The sequence below is a fragment of the Culex pipiens genome, chromosome 2, assembly GCF_016801865.2.
Source record: "Culex pipiens pallens isolate TS chromosome 2, TS_CPP_V2, whole genome shotgun sequence".
Taxonomy (NCBI): Eukaryota; Metazoa; Arthropoda; class Insecta; order Diptera; family Culicidae; genus Culex; species Culex pipiens.
The window spans coordinates 118,936,298-118,958,455 of record NC_068938.1 but is presented as its reverse complement, the minus strand read 5'-3'; the positions used below and the strand labels follow the sequence as shown (position 1 = coordinate 118,958,455).

The 22,158-nt window shown below is 38.1% G+C and overlaps 1 protein-coding gene and 1 long non-coding RNA gene across 5 annotated transcripts in view; both read left to right on the top strand.

The window, feature by feature from the left end:
- Positions 1-22,158, top strand: part of LOC120419435 (visual system homeobox 2-like) — a 97,745-nt gene that overhangs the window by 11,242 nt on the left and 64,345 nt on the right. For all 4 annotated transcript variants that reach the window (XM_039582116.2, XM_039582117.2, XM_039582114.2 and 1 more), the window contains exon 2: positions 5,887-5,940. In XM_039582116.2, the coding sequence (XP_039438050.1) occupies positions 5,887-5,940 (54 nt within the window). The remainder of the gene's footprint in view (positions 1-5,886; positions 5,941-22,158) is intronic.
- Positions 16,685-17,773, top strand: LOC120419436 (uncharacterized). Its single transcript, XR_005605719.2, has 3 exons — positions 16,685-16,962; positions 17,032-17,321; positions 17,431-17,773. It is a non-coding gene; the product is annotated as an uncharacterized LOC120419436 (long non-coding RNA).

Below are 22,158 nucleotides of genomic sequence, written 5' to 3'. Positions count from 1 at the left end.
TAATAAGCGCACTCAGGATGTTAACCAAAATTTAGAGGAAGCTCTGATTAAAATAGAGGTTTTTACCATGCATAATTTTTTTCGTGATTTTTGAAAACGACATTTTTTATGGCAAACAAAACAAAATTTTTACTGAAAGTCTCCAAATTGTCGCTTGTGTGCTATCTTGTTACACGTCCTATCTTTTTAAAGCAGACGTGTCACAAGATAGCACACAACCGACGAAATTCAAAAGAAATTCCTCAATGCATATAAAAAAAGCTTCATAGCTTTGAGCTTCCTTGCCCGCGTATCGAAAGGGTTAAATCTAAATAATATATAATTGAATTTTAAACCCTACTGGAAGATTTGGTTTTCTATTACACTCATTTGGCATAGGTATGCCAAATAAATAACATTTGCGTGTGGCAGTGGAAAGCCATTGGTTTCCAACTGAAATACATGTCGTTCTACGCTAGGTTATGAATATCGCTTATGTGACCGATTCAAAACTATCAATATCTAAATTATTAGTTCCTCATAATTCTATATAGAGGGTGACGATTCTCGAGATTTTCAATTTCCCGGGAATCGAGAGTTGAATTTTACTATTTCCCGGGAATTCCCGGGATCCGGGAGTTTTTTAACTATGCCAATAGTGGCAAAACATAAAAAGAAAAGTAATAAATTTGTTTCTTTTCAAAGAATTCAGTTCCAATTCAATCATACCGTCAGTGGGGGTGACTATGGGTCAAAAAACGAAACACCTCTCGAAATTTCTTAATAACAAAAACAATTTAAATAACATCGAAAATCTTTTAACGTAGATTTGTTCTTAGATAGTTTACTAACATTTTCCCAAAATATGGTCGATTTTGATGAACACTACCTTAAATGCCAATTGTTTGAAAATTGACCCAATCTCACCCCTTAGAGAGGGTGACATTGGGTCAAATGAAACTAAAATGATGCTCAAATACAACGATATGGTAAAAACAAGTCATCCGACAGTGTTTCTTGTTCGAGGGAATCGTATTGACATGCTACAATGTTTGAAGTGGAGATTTTCAAACATTTAGGTTCTTTTCGAGCAATCCCAACACAATTTTTAGAAAAATGATTTTTCAAGAGGTCATTTTTGGCCAAAAACGTACCCCAACTTTAGACATCTGCCAAAATAACAGGATATGTTCTAGGAACGAATTTTTTTCAGCGAAGTCATCTTAAGATGTCCCCTACACAACCCTTTTAACAGAATTCAGTTTCATTGAAAAGAATCTGAGAAATGGTAAAATCCGTAAAAAATCACTTTGACCCAATCTCACCCCCCAGACCCAATGTCACCCCCACTGACGGTACTTATTCTATGAAACGTTGATTTAAGTATCCTCATTATTTTTTTTGTTTACTATAGTAGTTAAAATGTATACGAATTTTTATTCACACTGAGTTACCTTTCAAATGTTGCACAAACTTGTTGTATAAATGATTTTTGTGAAGTAAAACCATAGCTAATATATAATTTCCCGGCTGCCAGGTTTTTTGCAATATGATAAATAACGACTTTAAACAACAATTTAAACTTGTTTTTTTTTTCTTTTAAAGGTCAACTGTGAAAACCCGAATGTTCACAATTGACGGACCTTAATTGTACAAAGATTACCAGAGTTTCTTTTTTCAATATATAATTTAATATTGAGGTTGACTTGAAACACAACATGACTTATTGACATCAAAAAAGGAAATCAACTTAATTCAGTAAAATTTACTTAGGTACTTGAGGATTGCTATGCTTGAGAGACGTTATAGAAATTGAACTTATTTTTAGAAATTAGAAATAAAAACGTTACTTAATCCACCATTAGGATATTTTTATCAAAATATCTGAGATCCGGCCTCAAAAAAAGTATATTGAAAGCACTAAAGCACTTATAACTTTTGATAGGGTTTTCAGATCTTCAATCTTGTGGGCATGTTGGAATGGTCTTTTGATTACATATCCAACGATGTATCGCATGACAGATCCGGACAACTTTTTCATCAAAATATTTAAGATCCGGTCTCAAAAAAGTGTATAAATAACACTTAAGTGCTCTTTCAAATACCTTTCTAACAGTTTATAGCATGACGAGTTTTCTTACAAAAACCACCCTTTTTTACAATATTTCAAACTACAGCCAAATCGTTTTTTAGCATAACTTTTGAAGTACTTTTCTAAACTTCATAATATAAACTAGAGTCTTGTGGGACCTCAAGACGAATCGAATGTGACCAAAACGGTCCAAATCGGTTCAGCCAGTCTGGAGATAATCGTGTGCATATTTTTCTGTGCACGGACTCACATCCAGACACACGCACAGACATTTGTTCAGAATTTGATTCTGAGTCGATAGGTATACGTGAAATTGGGTCTAAGAGGTCAAATAAAGAAGTTCATTTTTCGAGTCTATAGCCTTTCCTCATTGAGGTGAGGAAGGAAAAAATAATAATAATAAACTTTAGATTTCATTTCTGGGGTGTAACTTCTGAATATGCATTAAGATAAATGTTGGGGTCAACATTTTTTTGGCTTCTCTGAATTATAGTAACTAAAATTTACACTATCTGAATAGGAAGATTAGAGAAGCATTGGTTTATTCGAACTAGAACATCGAACATTGAACACCCAATGTTAAAAAAAGAGTGAATTTTTCAAATAATTTTCTGATAATAAGTTAATATAATTTTGTTCAATACTTGAGTTTAAAATTTCCCGGTAGTCTCGACCGAATTTACCGGGAATCGAGAGGTCCAAAAATGGTCGATTTCACGGGAAATTTTTCCCGAAAATTCCCGTTCGTTACCCTCTAATTCTATATATTTTTGAATTTATAATATTTTACAATTTTGACCGTCTGTTGGTTAAGGGTTTATGTTTCGTTTACATTCCAGTATATTGTGTAAAAAATCATTCTACAAAAAGCGCAAAAGAATCCCGGAAAAGTGGGGCTGAGCACTCGAAAGCAGTTTTCCTATTGTACCGGTACGAGAAGGAAAACGATTGGAGATCGAAATTGTGTACTATACATGTGTTTGGATGTGAGCCTGTGCCGGCTGCTATCCTTTTCTTATTCTGCTGCCATCTTTCGAAGAAGCGAACGATTGAAGGGTTCGGAATCAATATAATAGAGCTTACCTTCAATCAACTCGTTAGCTCGGTTCCAGCAAATTGATGTTTATTCAATGATGTGAAATTTTTTCACACCGCAATTGGAGTGGTTCTTCGTGCATGTGTGCTGTTTGTGCAAAACGAATGGGTTTTTTTCCTTCCAATATATTTCGATTATTCTTGCTAGCTTGTATTATGTAGGGAGACGTGTATTTGTGTCCCCCTTTCTTCATGGTGAGTTACTATCTTTGGATAAACGGTGACCCGTGAAGAAATGTAAGGGATACTTGAGTGTCACTCCAGACCTGATTCGATATCACACTGAATAAAAGTGTTTGACCTTTTCTTGGTTTTGGGATACCCTATTGAATGTTAGTGGAGCTTACAGCTACTTTTGTGGTCTAAGATGTGGAATGTTCAATCATTTTGGATGGTCCAATCTCCTGGGAGAGAAAAACACCACTTTGGTTGGGTCTATGACAGTTGGTCACATTTCTTCGCATTTGTACAGTAAAATAAATTTTCTTTATTAAATTCACAAAAAAAATATTCTTTAAAACATTTTTTGTCTAGATGGGAACCGATTTAAACTTATCTTAAAACTATCAAAACTTTAAGAATTAAGTACTTCGTTGGATTTTGTGATTTTTTCTCTGAAAGTCTAGTTTTAAAAAGTAAACGGTTAAATTAAAATCTTCGCAAAAACCTCAGTTCAATTGTGAACCTATACAAAAAGCTATTATTTAAAATTATCAAAAAAAAAAGCTTCTGGTATCATCGTTTACTGAAATTTGCTTTTCGATCAAGAATCATCACGCAATGGCAATTGGCTATAAACTAATGATAAACCGGCCGCCATAACTTGTGTTATCACCAGTAGGGCGTCATCCATATAGTATGTCACGCTAAATCAGCCAAAATTACCCCTCACTCCCCATATGTCACACTTTGTTGCCTATAGGATCTCAAAATCAAACGTGCGATTTGGTTCAAATTTGTAATATTAATCAATAAGATCCGTATTTTGCTCGCTACGTTGCATAAAAGATAAAAAATGTGGTTTTATAAACATAGCTTATTTACTCTATAAACAAATTTAATAATAATGTCCAGATATATCAGCAATAAGTTAAAAATGTATCAACCATGAAAGTCTACTTGAAAAAGGTACTTTCCGTCTCAATAGAGATTTCCAATAGGAATATGACAGTTGGAAATGCGAAAATACCACCGTTTATTATTTTCTTCAGCCCTCTTAATGAGGATAACCTACCGCGTGGAATTCATTCGTCATAGAAAATTTAGAGCATTGATATACGAACCTGAATTAAATTTACTGTACATATCAAAACGATTAATACATGAAAGTTGAACACATTATAACAATAACAAATACTGTTTTAATAGTTTGGACCCGATGCCTGATTTTTCTTTTACAATCTTATTGGAATTCCATATAAACTATAAATGGAATTGCAGGCACCGGGTCCAGCCTATCGAAACTGTCAAAATTCTTACAATGAAACGAGTGGCACAGCAACATTTTCATGAAAAAATATAGTTTGCCTCGTCTTGAACGATTTGTCGGCCGCAGTAAAAAAAAAAGTATATTTCAAAACTTCTTGAACTTGAAGCGTTCTACAGCAACGCTCGGAACTCTACTAATAATCATGTTTAGCATTGAAAGAAATACCCGCGCATGTATTGCTGACAAGCTGGCCGTTCTATTTTACCTCATAATACCAACGTTTAGAATGTACCACACTGTGGAATGGTGGACTTCTATTGTTATGTTTCAAGTACATTAACATATCGAAAAGCGGCAGCAGCAACCGATGAAGCAACATTCAACCATAACTGAAGAGAGCAAAAACGTAAAAAAAAAACGGGGAATGTAGGCGTATTCATTCGGAAATTATAACCGCTAGGCAGCAAGGCAACATCAAACATCAAAGCTGCTACAAAACTCCCGTGCAGAACAGCTCTGCAACCGGACTGCCTGCCTGCCTATCAAAAGCCTCACCGTACTTTATGAACTGCTGCGGTGGTAGCATTAGCATATAATTAATCAATTATTCTATCAATATCGATTGAAAATGATTACTTTGTACAACTTCTTTTCAACTGATCGTCTGCCGCTTTAAGGTACTTTAAGGCACACATACACAACTTGGAAACCTCGGCACCCTTTTTGTTAACCACCGACCCGCGATCGGCTGCTGCTGCTGCTGGTTGTTTAGTTAAAACGTTGATTCTCACCTTTGGAATATGAAATCGAGATTGAGTGTCAGTCATGAATCATATCTATCATGATGACGATGATGCGGTGTGTAATTTCAAGAAAGCTTGTTAGCCACAGAGACACTCTGCGCGGGAACTGGCCAGAAGCAAATTTTAAGGCACCTAGGCTAGCTTGGTGGCTGAATGTTTAGGTTAAGAAAATGATTTACGTAACACAAATTCCTTGCGGAATCTAATTTGGTTTGATTTACCTTTTCATTTCACATTAAACAAACTAAATTTGAACTATTTGAAAGTGTCTATATCCTCGTCTGTTCCCAATAGGTTAAAGAAGCATCGAAACCAGCTTTATTGGCTTAAGTGTGTGATGAGTTGAACTTTTTTTCCCCCTTTTCTGTTTCGTACTGTTCAAAGAAGTTCATGTAACAATATTATCGAGCAGTTTGGAGCATAATTATATCATAAATGATCAGTATGGTAATTTAACTCAATGAGAATGTTTTGTTTACTATTCACAGGTTTCCCGCATTTGAAATCAACATTCGGATCCGCGACTAGCCCATGCTTACCAGGTATGAGTGTTTCTGGATGTTTGAACTCTTGATAGTCGAACGGTAATCTTATGGAGCTGTCGTTTTCCAGGCTTATTAAATCTGATGTCCCACCCTTGTGGATCAATCGAACCGCGCACTAGACTCATAATCCAGTGGTCGCCGTTTTGAATTCCGAGGCGGACGCAACACATTCTAAGTGTGAATATAGGTATTCGGTGACAATCCCGTGCACGGTATGAAGAAAGCAAAATATTATAAATCGAAAACACCCATGGGAGATTTATACGTAGAAAGTTGTGCTTCACCTTCCTGATCAAGAATATGTTCGATTCAAAATATTCTATCGGTGAAAATTGCGTTCTTCATAAGAAAAAATGTTTTTCAATGCTAATGGAGACGCCTGGTACTAAATAAAAATTAAAAAAAAAATATTTAAAAATACTGTTTTTGAAAGTTTATGTTTATCAAAGGTAAAATGAATGTAAAACATTTTGACACACGATATGTAATAAGGCTTATTAACAAATTATAAAAATTTACTTGAGCCACCATGCGCCTCCTTCCGTGGTATCTTATATGGGAATTATTTCTGAAAAACATCATTTTCACCGATAGAATATTTTGAATCGAACATATTCTTAATAAAGAAGATGAAACACAACTTTCTACGTATAAATATCTCCAATGTGTGTTTTCGATTTATAATATTTTGCTTACTCCATATCGTGCGTGCCATACCTTCACCCTTAAGAGAAGAAAAAGAAAGATACACGCCTATGGATCAATTGCTGAAACCGCAAAGTTTAACGGTGCACATAAACCAGAGCTTTTACACTAAGATTTTTGTTTCAAACGTTTTAGTATCTTCAAAACTACGGGAACTATCGATGTAATTTTTGATTCATCCCCTAAAGTACTACCCAAAAATTATTTACAACAAGGTTTGTCTATTTTTACAATCAGATTGTTGCAGGATTAAATCCGTAAGTTTGTCAATTTTTGAATAAGAAGACAAAAACTTCCTTGGCTGCTGTGCATCCTTATGAAGGCCACATTATAAGAAGTCAATTCGTTTTTTTTAGTTTGGGTTGACTATTCTAGCTCTACGCATCGTGATACATTTTGGTTTCGATTTTCCTACCCCAAACAGACTACTTCTAATATCCGCTAATTCGAATGCTATGTTAATATTTAAAGCCCATTGTTCGACGGTTGCCGAGTACGTGGTATCAACCTTTTGGTTGCTGTCCAATTAGAATTGGGTCCTAAAATAAGGCTTAAATTAGTTCACAACGAAAAACCTTATTTTTATTTTACAGTTACCCTTTGTACGGCCGCAAAGGATTCAAAATGAATTTTTGATTAATTTTTTTTAATCTTTTTAGCAAAAGAAATCATCATTCTTGATAGCTCGTTCCATGGGGACCATAGTTAATCCATCGTAAAATAGTCGTCTTGTAGTTATTTTTTTTGCATTAAAAAAAATATATCAATACGTCTTTTACCGGAAGGGCTTTAGGACCCGGATTCGCTATTTCGAATGCAGTTCCTCTTAAATTAGTGAATCCCCTCTGTAAATACATGATATGTAGCTTACATTACTTGTTAGATAACTGGACAGCAAACGAACGTTGTATAGTTACCAAATGCAGTTTAGCTGATCGTAAAATGACGAGGAAATAATCCATGCAAAATGTGTTCCTACTAAAGTAGAATAACAAAAAAAAACACAAAATTTTACCATGTTTTATTGCTTAATTTAGTGTCTGACTAGAAATTTCATACATCCACTGACTCCTCGATCCAAGTTCACATCTGGAGTTTTTTTTTTTTTTGAAAAGGTCCAATAAACCAAATTTCAAGTTTTTGCTTTTTGGGTGTTTTTGAAACCGCCTTGAGTCAGGGGTATTAAAAAACACCCAAAAAGCAAAAACTGAAAATATGGTTTATTGGACCTTTTCAAAACAAAAACTCCAGTCACTCGAAGTTGTCACCCACTGAGAAATGTAACGACCCGATCGGTGTTTGTCAGCCCGATTTCATTCTACTGATCGAGTCGTTACAATTCTCAGTGGGCAGGGGATTTAACCGTTCTCGTGTAGGTAAAAAAATATCGGCAAATAATCGAAAATTTTAACCAAATAAAAAATCAGAGAAAAAAGAAATGATGTTTGTCTTATGCAAATATCACTTTCAATGATGTTTGAAACGTTACAATACGTTTAAACAAAGAAAAAAGTTACCTTCTAAAAAAATCTAGAGGAAGGAGAGGAATTTTCGTATGTTTAGCAGGTTAAGCACTCGCTCCTAACTCCATCCAATTTGCTGATTTTCACTATTTGAACAGCTAACTTTGCAAAACTTTTGATAGAAACTTGCTTGCTCACTTCTTATTGAGCAATTTATCACTCGATTTCAGTTGAAAACGATTTTTATGAGCTGTAATTGAATGTCAATGTGCTGATAAGGCAACATAAGAGGAACGCTGAAATAAGATGCTGTTCCCCTACTACATTCCATTAAAGTGTTAAAGCATTATAGAAAAGAAGGTATTTCTAACTTTCTAAAATGACGTTTAAGGCTACGCAAATTTCCAAAAGATATAATCAGTAGAATCCGCATGCCAAGATGTAATATGCTTGGTTTTCTTGTTCCGTCGGTGTTGAAATCTCCATATTTTATTACTCGAACAAAATGCCATGCTATGATGGTAGCTAAGCTTTAACCGCAGCTTCACGAGTTTAATTTTGTTTCTTTGTAACGTAATCGATTTCATTCACTTTAAACGGCCCATATTTCCGGTTCCGTTTACGATGCATAAACGAAAAGTTAGCACTGTAATATAGAAACGTCTCATTCCATACAATCGAGCAGAATCGATCGTAAAAAGTGGACCAAAAGAGACATTTCAGCACTTTTCTATGTACATTTGCACTTGGGAGTGTTTGTGAATGTGTGTGTTCGTGCGTCTGTGAATATATTTACAACAGATTACTCATCATTATCAAATTACCCCGAGTGCCTTCTATTAGGTAGCAATTTCCAGCTCAGTTAGACGCAAATTAGATCCAGTGTGACGTTCAAAAATCGCCCTGTATACAGATGGCAATACATGCCATCTCTGTCGAATCGTGTATAGCAAACTCGCAGATTTTCCCCTTCCGAAAAGTTGACTCATGCGCAATGAGGGTTAGCCGTTAAGGCTAACCCCAACCTCTCTTGCCCTGTGATGGAGGCAAAGGAACTCTCTTCCACGCTCTCTCTCTCCCTCTCTGTGCTTGTACTCTATGTAACAACGACGACCATCGTCGCTAGCAGACTTCGTCGATACATAAGAGCCGCTTGCCGTTGAATATCGTACACCGAGTGCCGAATCCGTTCCTCGAGTAGGTATAATGAGATTGTACAAATTGAGTTTTGCTTTCCTTATACTTTTATTACTGCCGGCCAAGCGAGTAGAATAATTCGCCAGACATGGAGTCGACAACGGCGGCAATGAAGACGACGGAAGATGACGAAAAGATGCAATGGCTTCCCCTAAAAAACGTTACTTTATCCACCTTAAGGTGGTTGATGCCTTCCTCACATTAATATACTTTTGATAGGGTTATCAAATCTTTAATCTTTCAGGCTCAACGGAAAGGTCTTTTGATTACACATCTTACGATGGGTCGCTTGATGGATCCGTTAATCTTTTTATCAAAATATCTGAGATCCGGCCTCAAAAAAGTGTATGAATAACACTTAAGTCTTCATAACTTTTGATAGGGTTATCAGATCTTCGAAGTTTTGGACCCATTTGAAAGGTATTTTGATTACCTACCCAACGATGGGTCGCATGATAGATCCGGACTACGTTTTCATTAAAATATCCGGGATCCGGCCTAAAAAAATGTATAAATATCACTTTAGTGCTAAAAACATTTGATAGGATTATCAGATCTTTGGGATGTTTTGGACTCGTTGGAAAGGTCTTTTGAATACCTTTCTAAAAATGTATAACATAACGGGGTTTTCTTACAAAAACCACCCTTTTTACGATCTTCCGGATCTTCAAAATGCTTTTTTAGCATAACTTTTGAAGTACCTTACTAAACTTTATATTTTTTAACAGGGACTTATGGGACCCCAAGACGAATCGAATGAAACCAAAACGGTCCAAATCGGTTCTGCCAGTGCTGAGATAATTGAGTAAGAATATTTCGATGCACACATCCACATCCAAACAGTTTGAATCTGAGTGGATATGTATACGTGAAGGTGGGTCTAGGAGCTCGTATTGAGAAGTTCATTTTTCGAGTGATTTTATAGCCTTTCCTCAGTAAAGTGAGGAAGGCAAAAAGGAATATTTATTAGGGTGGGTACGTTTTCCGAAAAGTTCTCCGATCAAGTTTTAGTATGGTTCCCCTTGTAGGGCATGCTCATAGGGACTTCCATGCCAAATATCAGCGCATTTGGTTGTAAACTGGCTGCGCGCATCAGGGTTGAAGTTTACATGGGAATTACTATAGGAAATTGAAACTTTTTGTTCAAAAGCTCCTACAACAGGTCTGGGAAAATCACGCGCCAACTTCTGGTATAGTCAGGCCTAAGGGGAATGGTCTGGAGAATACTTTTCCCGAAGAGAACACACGGATTCGTTGTACCTAGAGCTGGCGCATCGGCAAACAATCCGATGTCTCCAGAATCAGCCCACGAAGCCACGAACCACAGTTGCCCCAAGCGTGCGGATTTCATCCAGCGGCGACAGCAGCCGTCGAAACCAAAACCGCCGGTACGGAAGGCAGAGAAGCAGAGCCTGGCAGATCCGGAGCTCCCTTTGCTGCCGGACGCAGTTCCCTCCGCTGCCGGGCGCAGTTCCGGACGGAAAATCAAAAGATCGCCCTAGACCCGCAGAAAGCAGCAAGGAAGCAGTGGCTCCCGAGACGGTGGAGCCATGGAGGAGGAAGCCGGGGAGGTGCTCTACAGTTCGGCTGAGCTGTGGGGCATTTTCTCCGAGTACATCGCAGGTTCAAGACCTGCAAGACCCGCATGGAGCAAGTAACCCTCGTCAGTTACATGATCTCCAAGTATGGTCAAAATTGATTTAAGAACGACATTTTGTGCAGCCCGTAATGCCTCACCTTTGTGACCGAAAATACTCCATGGATTGTTATCACTCTTCATTAGGGTGCCCAGAATATGTGACTTTTTCTCAAAACCTCACTCCACAAGCTGAATATTGTTCCTTGAGCTATTTTAAGACTCTGGGCCAAATATGAGCAAAATCGGTCAATATTTACCCATTGATACTCAAAGGTGAAGTTTTCATGGTAAAAATTGAAAAAAAATGTATGGAAAACCCAACATTCTTACGGTTTGGTCTCCACGATGCGCTACTTCCATCCAAATATATCCCAAAAGTCAGATTCTCTTTGAAAATGTAATGCTCTACAACCTTGTAGAACATACCAAAGCAGTAAAACTTCAAAAAAAAAAAAAAAGTTTCAGTCTTGTCGTGCTATCTTGGCAGACCCTGTAAATGGCTGAAGTGCGACAATTGGCCAAAAGGATTTCAGGTCAGAACCCGTTTGACACTCGTACATGCCCTACTACATTTGTATCTAACACCCAAATTTAACCATACTTCGGGACAATGCACGGAATGGTCAACCAAACAAAAAGTTTTTGTTATTGTTTACATTGCGAAAAATCAGTCAGCCGGGACCCGTGGTGTACGGGTATACTTATAGGTGTGGTTGCCTCTCACCCAGTCGGCCTGGGTTCGATTCCATAGCATTTTGCGAGACAAGATTTGCCTGATCACGCCTTCCGTCGGAAGGGGAAGTAAATGTTGGCCCCGGTTTAAGTTAGATGTTAGGTCGTTAGCTCAGTCTAGGTGTAGGAATCGTCTTTCAGGGTCAGTTCGAATTCCGGTGGATGAATGCTTAGGTGTAAATAGAGGTTTGCAATTGCCTCAACAATCAAGCCTTCGGACACCTATTTTCGAGTAGGAATCTCGCAATCGAGAACGCCAAGGCAATGCTGTAGAGCGAATAATTTGATTATTAATTTTTTGAAAAATCAAGTTTGTCATATAGAATCAAATCTGTCATATAAAATGGCCAAACCCTCTATTTTTCAACATTTTATTTTTAAAGCCGCTCTATCGATTGGACTTAGGACAATGGTTAAACTCGTTAGGGACCATCCATAAACTACGTGGACACTTTTTTGGAAATCTTGAACCCCCTATCCCTCGTTTACAATTGTCCATACAAAAAAATCTTTTTTGGATGGAGCGTGGACAATCTCCCTTTTTTTTCGTGGACAATCTCCATACCCTCCCCCTCCTAAAGTGTCCACGTGATTTATGGATTGTCCCATAAAACTTTTAAGTAAAATTGTCCAAAAATCGATTCCCGTAATCGGCTTTTGAAAAAAATTACGTTTAGACCACTTAAGAACCGGTTTATTTTTTTTTTGTATTTTTTAGGAGAGACAAATCATCTTGCATATACGTGAGGCTTTTTGTAACATCTCAGACTATTTTCACAAAAAAATGTGAACGAAGAAAATCTGGACAACGCACCTTCTAATTTTACATTGGAATTAAAAATTCAATCATTTTTTCCTACAGTGTATTTTTTTTGAAAACCCGTCCAATTTAGAATATAAGCATGAGGCTCAAGCCTAAATTTCAAAAAATTGAACAAAAAAGTATCACAAAGTGCTTTTCACATTTATAAAGCTAAGCTACTGTCACAAAATTGCAAAATATCAATGAATTTATAAAAACAAACTTTCTATTCCAACAGTTTTACGCCTGTTTTCGAACTGCGGTACCGTAATCTGGGGTGAATCGGGACTACAGTCTGAATACGGACAGCAGTTTTAGAGCACTTAAAGCTTTTAAATTTGGAAATGGATGTACACATATTGTTGGCCAGAGTCTGTTCTAACCGAAACCAACCAGAAAAATCAAAAAAATTGTGCTCTAACATGGTTAAAACTGCTGTCCCAATTCGCCTCATGTGTCCCGATTGACCCCAGTTTACGGTACCAAAGTAAAAAAAATCGAGCACAAAACAATTTTTTGTGAGGTTCTTTTTCTGATTTTATTATCCCCGCCCTCGAATTGTTTAAGTAGTTTATGGATGGTTTCCAATTATTTAATTATTTGAGTTTGGCTATTTCTGGCGTTTTCATGAATCATATTTTTAAATGTATGTTTTTGCTAAATGGTTTTATTTACTGTATGGCTATAACGGATATGATACTGATCCATTGATAAAATTGTAGGATGAAACATAATGTGTCAATTTTGCGCGGATATAGCTGAAATGATTCAAGCCGGAGTTCAAAGTCAGAGCGCCAGCTTTAACGCAACCAATGAGACTCTGTTGTCTGTGATTGAGATTCGAGCTCAGTATACCAAGAGAATCATGCCCTGAAACACCCACAAAATCGACACATTTTGTTACATTTTCATAGGTAAAAAATAAATGGTTATCGATGTTAAAGTTAAAGCCAGAACACAAAAAAACTTACAAACAAGTTGTAAAATAATGATATACGAGTCTTACATAAGTCAACTTTTCATCACTAATATTTTTTGTGATGAAATTTCGTCACTTTAGAATGACAGAGAAAGTATGTATTTTTAGAACATAATTGCAATAAAAAATAATTAAATAGTAGTTTATGTGACAAGTTGCAAAAAGTTCTGAACGAGTTGTTCAGAAAAACGACGGTGCTAAAAAAAACAGATTTTGCAGCTAGTTGCATACACAACTTTTTGCATTTCCGGGAACACCCTTTGAATGGAATTTTAAGTAAAATGTCAACTTTTCAGTACCTATTACAGTGCTGTAAAACTTTTGGGCGTCATTGACTTTAAATATATTTACTACGGCCTTATCAAACATAAAACAGTTTATGCTTACTAGGTATAAACCTACATGGAGTTTTCTTTTTTTAATATGTCTTATAAGGTCGTTGCAAATATTTTTCAAAGTTTATGTCGCCACCCCCTCTTTCAAAATTGGTTCAAAAAATCAGGGGGCAGTAAAATATTTTTTTCCAAAAAATTCAAAAAGTAATTGCAACGGCCTAAGCTATGGGATTCCCTATGTTTATAGGACCTTTTGAAAGACAACTATAAAGAGGTTTTTAAAATAATTACTAAAAAGTTTAACTTGAGTTGAGATGATTAAAACATCGTACCACCGTACAGGTTTTTTTTTTTTTTTGCTATACAATGTAAACAAAAATTTATTCAAATAGAATTCTATGTTATAGTTGGCCGTGATTTTTGTGTGGCCAATGCGAGAGGGAGAGAGGTTCAAATGCCCCAAAAGTTTCCACATATTTTGACGATTCTCCCCTTATTAAATGTATTTTTTTCACTTGACTCAATGGACGAAGTTAATATGTGACCATCCATAAACCACGGGACCTACCCCCCCTTCTTCCCTCCTCGTGGACAATTTCCATACAAAACAAATAGTTTTTGTATGAAGCGTGGACAATCACCTCCCCCCCCCCCCCTCCCCTTAGGTGTCCATGTGGTTTATGCATGGTCCTTTTATAATTATATATTGTTTTTGCTCTTTGGAAAATACAATTCTGGAGTTTTTTTTGAAAAGGTCCTATAAACCAAATTTTCAATTTTTGCTTTTTGGGTGTTTTTAGAACCGCCTTGAGTCAGGGGTATTCAAAAACACCCAAAAAGCAAAAAATAAAAATTTGGTTTATAGGACCTTTTAAAAAAAAACTCCAGAATTATTGTATTATATTAGTTGTCAAAAATCGTGTTAGATTTTGAATTATCAACTCTTCTGAGTAATAATCTTATTAGAAAATTTAGATTCGTTCAATGCAGGCCAAACTACAGCAGCAGGCCATGATGGATGAAGCACCATCATCACCGTCCATGCAAGGGGCTAACATTAATGAGCATCATGGAGTGGTTTTGTTCAGTGGATTCGGCCTGAATGGCCCCTTCTCCAATGCAACCGCAGTCAAATCCGAGACAGCAAATACGCAAACGACTGAGAGGGAGTGAGAAAGGGTTGACTGATGGACTGAGAACATTTGACGACCCCCCATATGCGTGTATGCCACTTTTGTTGTTTCTTTCTTACATTCCATACATATACACAAATCTATCTGTGTGCAGCTTATGTGTACTGGGGAATTGCCATCATAATTAAGAATTTTGTGATTACCAGCCTTCATCATTGGACTTACGCTAGATTGGATAATAAAGAGCATTGCTCACTCAGCATATTTCTACATCCTGACTCTGTGACTTTTCATATGTATGTGTGTTTGCAGAAATTGTACAGGCGTGTATGTATGTTATGTATGATATATGAAAATTTCATTCCATACAATAACCGTGACATAGACAGATTCTGCATATATTTCTTAATATTCCGCAATGGGAAACGTAGTAGGCTTTTTCTTTTCTATGACGGCTGCAAATGATTATTGGTTGCAGCGGTGTTGTATGATTATGAATGTGAGTGAAGCGAATTGGCGTGTATCATAGCAACCCTTGGTTTTCTTTTTTTCTCCCTCTCCACCTACATAACGGAAAAACTCACCTTTTTGCGATCGTTCGCCTCTAAACAATGCATGACTGCAAGTGTGGGTTTTTGTGAATGAAACCGCAAAGTTCAAAGATGGCTGCTGCGTCTATTGTTAACAGTCGCCTGACTGTGATTCAAATGTTACCATGGAAAACGTGGTCCCGCCCTTGTATTTGCGGGGTTGAAATGCATTCAAGAAACCTTTTCAGCTGGAAATGAGCTATGACGTATCACTCAAATTAAAATTATGGCATCATACGTGGAAATACTTACTCAAAATATTGAGAAATTTGAACATTTTTTTAGTTGCATAAATGCGTGGATGCTGAATTAGAAATATTTTTTTTAAAGGATGTTATTAATACCTGCAAATAAGAAAAATAGTTGTGTGCCTTAGGTTAGATGACGCCTAGCACTCTTCTTGTCATTTATTAACATTTGTAGTGCGCCAATGCATCGGAGTGCGTTGAAACATTACAAGCGTTAAAGCGGCCAGGCCTCCTGCGTAAAGCCGTATCGCAGAGATGATTGGGTTGAGTTTGAACATTGAGTGTTCGAACAACAACACAATTCTGAATCGACAGGGGAGGAAGAAGCGTGGGGACACATCACCATACGCTCCGAGATTTGGCTGTATTCGTTGGGAGCACCATGCAAAGAAGGTTTGGTACTCCGGGAGCCTCTGGGATGACACATTGTATTTCCACGAATGCCCAGGACACTATTTGCGCCACAACTCGCTCTCTGCAACAGTATTCCTAATTCCAGTCCAAGTTCACCAAGTCTTCGTCATGGTCTAGTGGTTAGCATTTTTGCTTACCAACCCAAAGGACGGGGTTTCGAACCCCGCCTCGAGGGACTTTGATTTTTCGTTCATATTCATTCATTTCTAATTTCTGTGTTCTAAACTTTCTCGTTGGGAGCAGGTGGGTATCGAACCCACACAGCAAAAAAAGTAGTAAAGTGCCTGCATGTAATACACCTGCATGTATTTTATTTTGTGTAATATTACATGCTTATTTGATCCCCAATCCTTAAAATAAAAACTAACACCCATTACTACTTAACCGTGTAATATTTGCTGTACATTCGATACAATATTCAACGCAACCTTGTACACAACTTTTACTGTCAATTTTCGTGTAAAATTATCGACGAATTCATTTAGCCGACTTTGACAGATCTCATAAAATCCCAGTGCCATCAGTTTCCTTCTGTCAGGTGCATCGCGATCGTATTTCGAGTTGCCCGAAATGGTGAGTGAGAGCGGTGAGAGCTAAACACCCGCAGGAGTGTGCCTCATACCCGGTTCTAATCTGTCGGACAAAACACGACTGGTCTTCGGAGCGTCGATCTGAACCGGCGGACTCGGTACGTGACATCTAAACACCCGCAGACAGCCGCTGACGGTCGTTGCCGGTGGAAATGCCCAGATTGTCAACTCGCGGAAGCCATTCATCCAAAGGTAAATATGATCACCAACACCAAAACCCTCGCGAAGCCTTGCTCAGAACTGACAACTAAACAACCGCAGGAGTGAATTCTCCCAACCTCCAGGCCGTGCATCATACCCGGTTCAAATCTTCCGGACAAAACTTGACCGGGAAGATGAGCTCCCGGTGGGCTTCCGGCCAAGCTGCAACGTCGTCGGGATGTGGAATTCCCCCGGAAGCCGCACGCTCATCTCCCCGAAGCAGTTCATCGGCGCCGCATGGTGTCGAATGAAGGTTAGCTCCCGGTGGGCTTCCGGCTAAGCTGCAACGTCGTCGGAACGTGGACTTGCCCCGGAAGCTGCACGCTCGGCGTTGAAACGTAACAAATCATGTATGTGCACAAGCAAAAAAGTGAAGATTGACGTTTTCCTTGCCTCTTCTCCATCTTCTACATTAATCTCTAATCATTCTCTCTTATTTATTTGCATTTTATTTCTCAGAATTGCACCACTATCGAAACAAGTTGGCCATGTTGACTTCAAGGCGCGAAATAGTCGGAAGCTGGACATCTTCCCAAAGCAGTCCATCGGCGCCGCATGGTATCGAATGAAGGTTAGCTCGCGGTGGGCTTCCGGCCAAGCTGCAACGTCGTCGAGATGAGGACTTCGCGCCTCCCCGTCGGAGACTGCTCGATCAAAATCGGTATCCAGGACGAGTGAAAAAGTGAAACTTTTTAACGACCTCTTAAGAAGAAAAATGCTCATTCAGTTGGATTAATGTCGGTGGGAATAGATTTCTTCGAAATGCATTGTATTGTTGTGTTAATAAAACTGTTATTTTTTAGCATTTTATTTTGCTAGTTTTTATTTACATTGACGACTTTGACATGATAACCAATTCGATACCTATCCCTGGTTTCAAAATAAGGATTTGTGTAATATTACACGTTTTTTTTGTACATACATGTGTGTAATTTTAAGTGTTTATTTTGACCAAGGTGATGTGCATGCTTTTGCATGCGATTTTACCATCGGATTTTTTGCTGTGCAGAACCATTCGCTTACATAGCGAACACCGTGACCAGTCAGCCACGGCCACTCCCCTAAGACAAATAGCTGTGTGCCTGTATGGATAAACACAACACTTTATAAGCTGGTATAAACTGCCGCTGATCGCATAAATGCGTTTCATTAATGCAGTTTGGTTCAAAATCATGTGTTCTTTCTGAAATGCCTGCAACATCCTGTACTTTGTCTTAGAAATCAAGAGGAAATCAGTTTTCACTTTTTTGGCGACAACTTACCACTCCGTGTTTTTCTCAGCTTGCTGTGTTTGCATATGGGGGCATTTATACGAACATGGGCATTACAGTAGCAGAAGAATTAAATTATCACATTATAAAAAATTTGAGATTCTGAAAAATCACTATCACTAATCGTAGAGGACCAAACAATTCCATAGGTTCTTATTTATTTTTTGGTAACGCTTCCGCCTCGGACCGAGCCACGTAGCCCAGTGGTAACGCTTCCGCCTCGTAAGCGGTAGATCGGGGTTCAAATCCCGGCTCGGACCAACACAACTGGTGATCTTTTCCCTTCTGGAATCGATTGCTTAGTAAAGGGAAGGTAGTGTATCGTCACAAACTGGACCTTATCACGACACCTTAGCTATGGAATGTTAACATTAACCTTAACATGTTAACATTAAGTTGAGAATGAAACTGCCACTGAATCCGCTTTGTAAATGCCGGCCCCGATACTCTTCAAGGGTGTTCCCCTCAGGAACTGGGAAAGATTTACTTTTTTCCGCCTCGTAAACGGTAGATCAGGGTTCAAATCCCGGCTGGGCAAACACAACTGGTGATCTTTTCACTTCGTGATTCGCTTGCTTAGTAAAGGGAAGGTAGTGTATCATCACAAACTGGACCTTATCAAGACACCTTAGGAAGACAACCTATGGTATGTTAACACTAACCTCAATATGTTAACATTAAGTTGATTAATACACTGTCACAGAACCCGCTTTTTAAATGCCGGTTCCGATACTCTTCACGGGTGTTCCCCTCAGGAACAGGGAAAGATTTACTTTTACTTATTTATTTTTGAGCTCAGAAATCACGGATTGTAAATTTGTTTGGAAAGACCACATTTTTTTCCAAAAATTTAAAAATGGAAGTTTAAGTACCGTAAACTGGGGTGACTTTGATAGCCCGGGGTGACTTTGATAGGTTTTTCAAATGCCCGTCAAATTAATATCTAAACATTTTTGAGAATTTTGAGTATGTAAGCATTAAGGGATAGCTTATTATCAAACATATATACAAAAATGTGACTGTTACATTGGATGTATCAAAATAAGTGGACAAATCAAATTTCTATCAATGTCACCCCGGGCTATCAAAGTCACCCCAGTTTACGGTACAATTACGTGAAATCAATCTAAAATGCATTCCCCTTCGTTTAGAATCATTTTTAGCATGTTTAAATTGATTTAAAAATCATTTGATTTTTTGAAAATTCAGAAATTTTTCGCAAAATGTTTTATAACAACTGGTGTTTGCTCCCAGTCCATACTCGAAGTGATCTAACCTTGAAGAGATGTGCTTCCGGTGTCAGGGCGTACAAAACCAATGGGACTCTCCCTTAAAATACCCAGGGTCGGCGTGACGCTCGAAATTACTCAAAAAGCCAAGAAAACACTGCATTTACCTGAGGGAACTACTTTTATTTCGTGCACATTCGACGATTTATTCCGAGAATACCTTTCCAAACTTCCACTAGCTCACACGTCCCGTCCCACTTCCTTATAACTACTCCTACCTCACGAGTCCTTTTCCTCTTTTCGCACTTCCGGTGCACGCGTTCGGGCCCCCGTTTTCGCCGCTCTGTCGTCGACGCTTCTCCGGCGCTCTGCCAAGGGGGTGGCTTCTACGTAAGTCGGATGGACCCTCCGACGCTTCGGCTGCAGCCTTCAAGGACCCTCGCCTGCCGTCCACGCCCTTCCTATGCTTGGTGACGTGCAACAGGCTTCGACGGTTTCCGGGCACTCCGTCGGAACAGTCCGGGGTTGGGGTTCGCGGTTGTAACGGTAAAGGCGGCCGAACACTGTACAGCAAGACGCTGACGGTTCGTACGGATGGTTCACCGGGCCGGATGTCGCACGGCCGGGGTGAAACCAATCGGTTTCACTTGGGGTTTGTTCGGGGATTTTCCTGGGGGTTTTCCGGTCATACCTGGATGTCCAAATCACACGAGAAGCTCCTGCTGTCTCGTCACGGCCACTTCCCAATCCTTCAGGGATTTACTTCTCCAACACTGGTACACTGACTTCGCGGGTGAGGTTTGCTATAGAGCTTTCTAAGCCCGATCTCACACACACTAGCGCACCATTTGTTTTGCTGGGTGGTACAAATTTTAACCTCACTTTTTTTCGTGTACGTACACGCAATACATGCGCACGTAGATAACTCTATTGGCGACAACCTTTCCGCGGTAAATATATAAATAAATACGCACATTCACCACCCCCAATGGCCGCCCATGCGATGTTATGCAGCAGCGCTCCTGGTGGTAACTAGCGGTAACGACGCACGGTGTGGGGTTTCTTGCTTCCTGGGCAGCGTCCTGGTAACTTCCCGTCGACAAACACAACGTCTTCTTGGCACAATAATTTACATTTAAATAATTTAACACAAAATTAACGACGAGTCACATCAATTCTTGTACACAACACTCGCACTGGTTACAGTTTTATTTCGGTAAAATGTTAGTTTTTCGTCAAATCTTACATTTTTTTTAAACTAATGTGGCCGTTGACCGTTCCAATTATTAGTTTTAAAAATATCGATGTATTGACGGAAATTTTCTTTCCGCCAAAAAAAATTGTGGGACTGTACATTGCTATTTCATGAAAATTCAAAATGTTTTCAAAGGAGTTCAAACATGCTAAATATGATTTTAAACGCAAGAAAATTAAGAAAGAATTTTGACTAGTTTTCAGTTGATTAAACTTTCATTTCCATTAAAATTTTGAAGTCTTTCGAAAAAATATTTTGTTGCTCTCCTGATTATTCAAGCCGACTTAGAAAAATATTTGCAACGGCCTGATTGCAAAACAACTGGTCTAGTGTAAAATGCATTTTAAAACACTTTTTGCATTCAAATGTTGAGACTATGGCTTGTTATTTGAATTTTTATATATTTTTGTTTTGCCCCATCCCCTTATTTCGATACAGGCCAGAGCCGAGGGACAAACATTTAACAAAAAATTTAAAAAATATTTGCATCGGCCTTACTTTAGAGTACCAACATGGCGGTGCCCGAGCAAATCATAATAAACTTCGTGGGTGAAAGTCTACATAACACGTTACACTTTGTTGTTCTATAAATGAAATTTGAGAGTAGGGCGCTTGGTTAAAGATGAACAGTTGCTAATTCTCATAATCCATTCAAGTGCTGTGTTATTTTTTACTGCAAATTTAAAATTGATTTGAATTTAATGGCTTAAGAAATAGATATTTCACAGAACTTTTTTTTAAATCTTTTCAACGATAAATTATTCTATAGTTTGCAGATTACGCCATGTATCAATCATAGATAAAAGTTTGCGCTGCAAGTGAATTCGAATACGTTCGACTTAGCGAGCATTTGAAGTAGCAAAATTCGGATTACCGAATCCGCCCTGTACAGCAAACTGACCATAAGTAAGGTAACCTTCAATATTTCAAGCGATAAACTCACAATAAACTAAGTTTATTAACTATCCCCAGAATCCCACTCCCCTGAATGGTCCATTCTCCAGAAATTCATTACCCAGAATGACCCATTCCACAGAAAAGTTTTTTTTTTATTATGAATGTACTTTTTAAAAAAAAGTGATCAGTTCTAAAATGTGAAGTGATTAGATTTCACCTATATTTTGATAACTGCTGACAAAAGTTGAATGTTCCCTTCTTTAAAGAAATGAAAACTCTATTGACTTGTGATAAATGCCGACAAAAATAGAATTTTCCCTTTAAAGTTTTTTTCAACCCTTTCAGTGCTGAATTTTCATAAAAATATTTTTTTTTATGTAATGATGGGAAAACGATTCTTTTGACCAAACGAAAACTATAGGCTAGTATGAAAATTTTGATATTTTGATAAAGTTGAATTTTCCCTTCTTTAAAGAAGGTAAAACTCTCTTGACTGTCATAAATGCGGACAAAAGATGAATTATCCCTTAAAAGT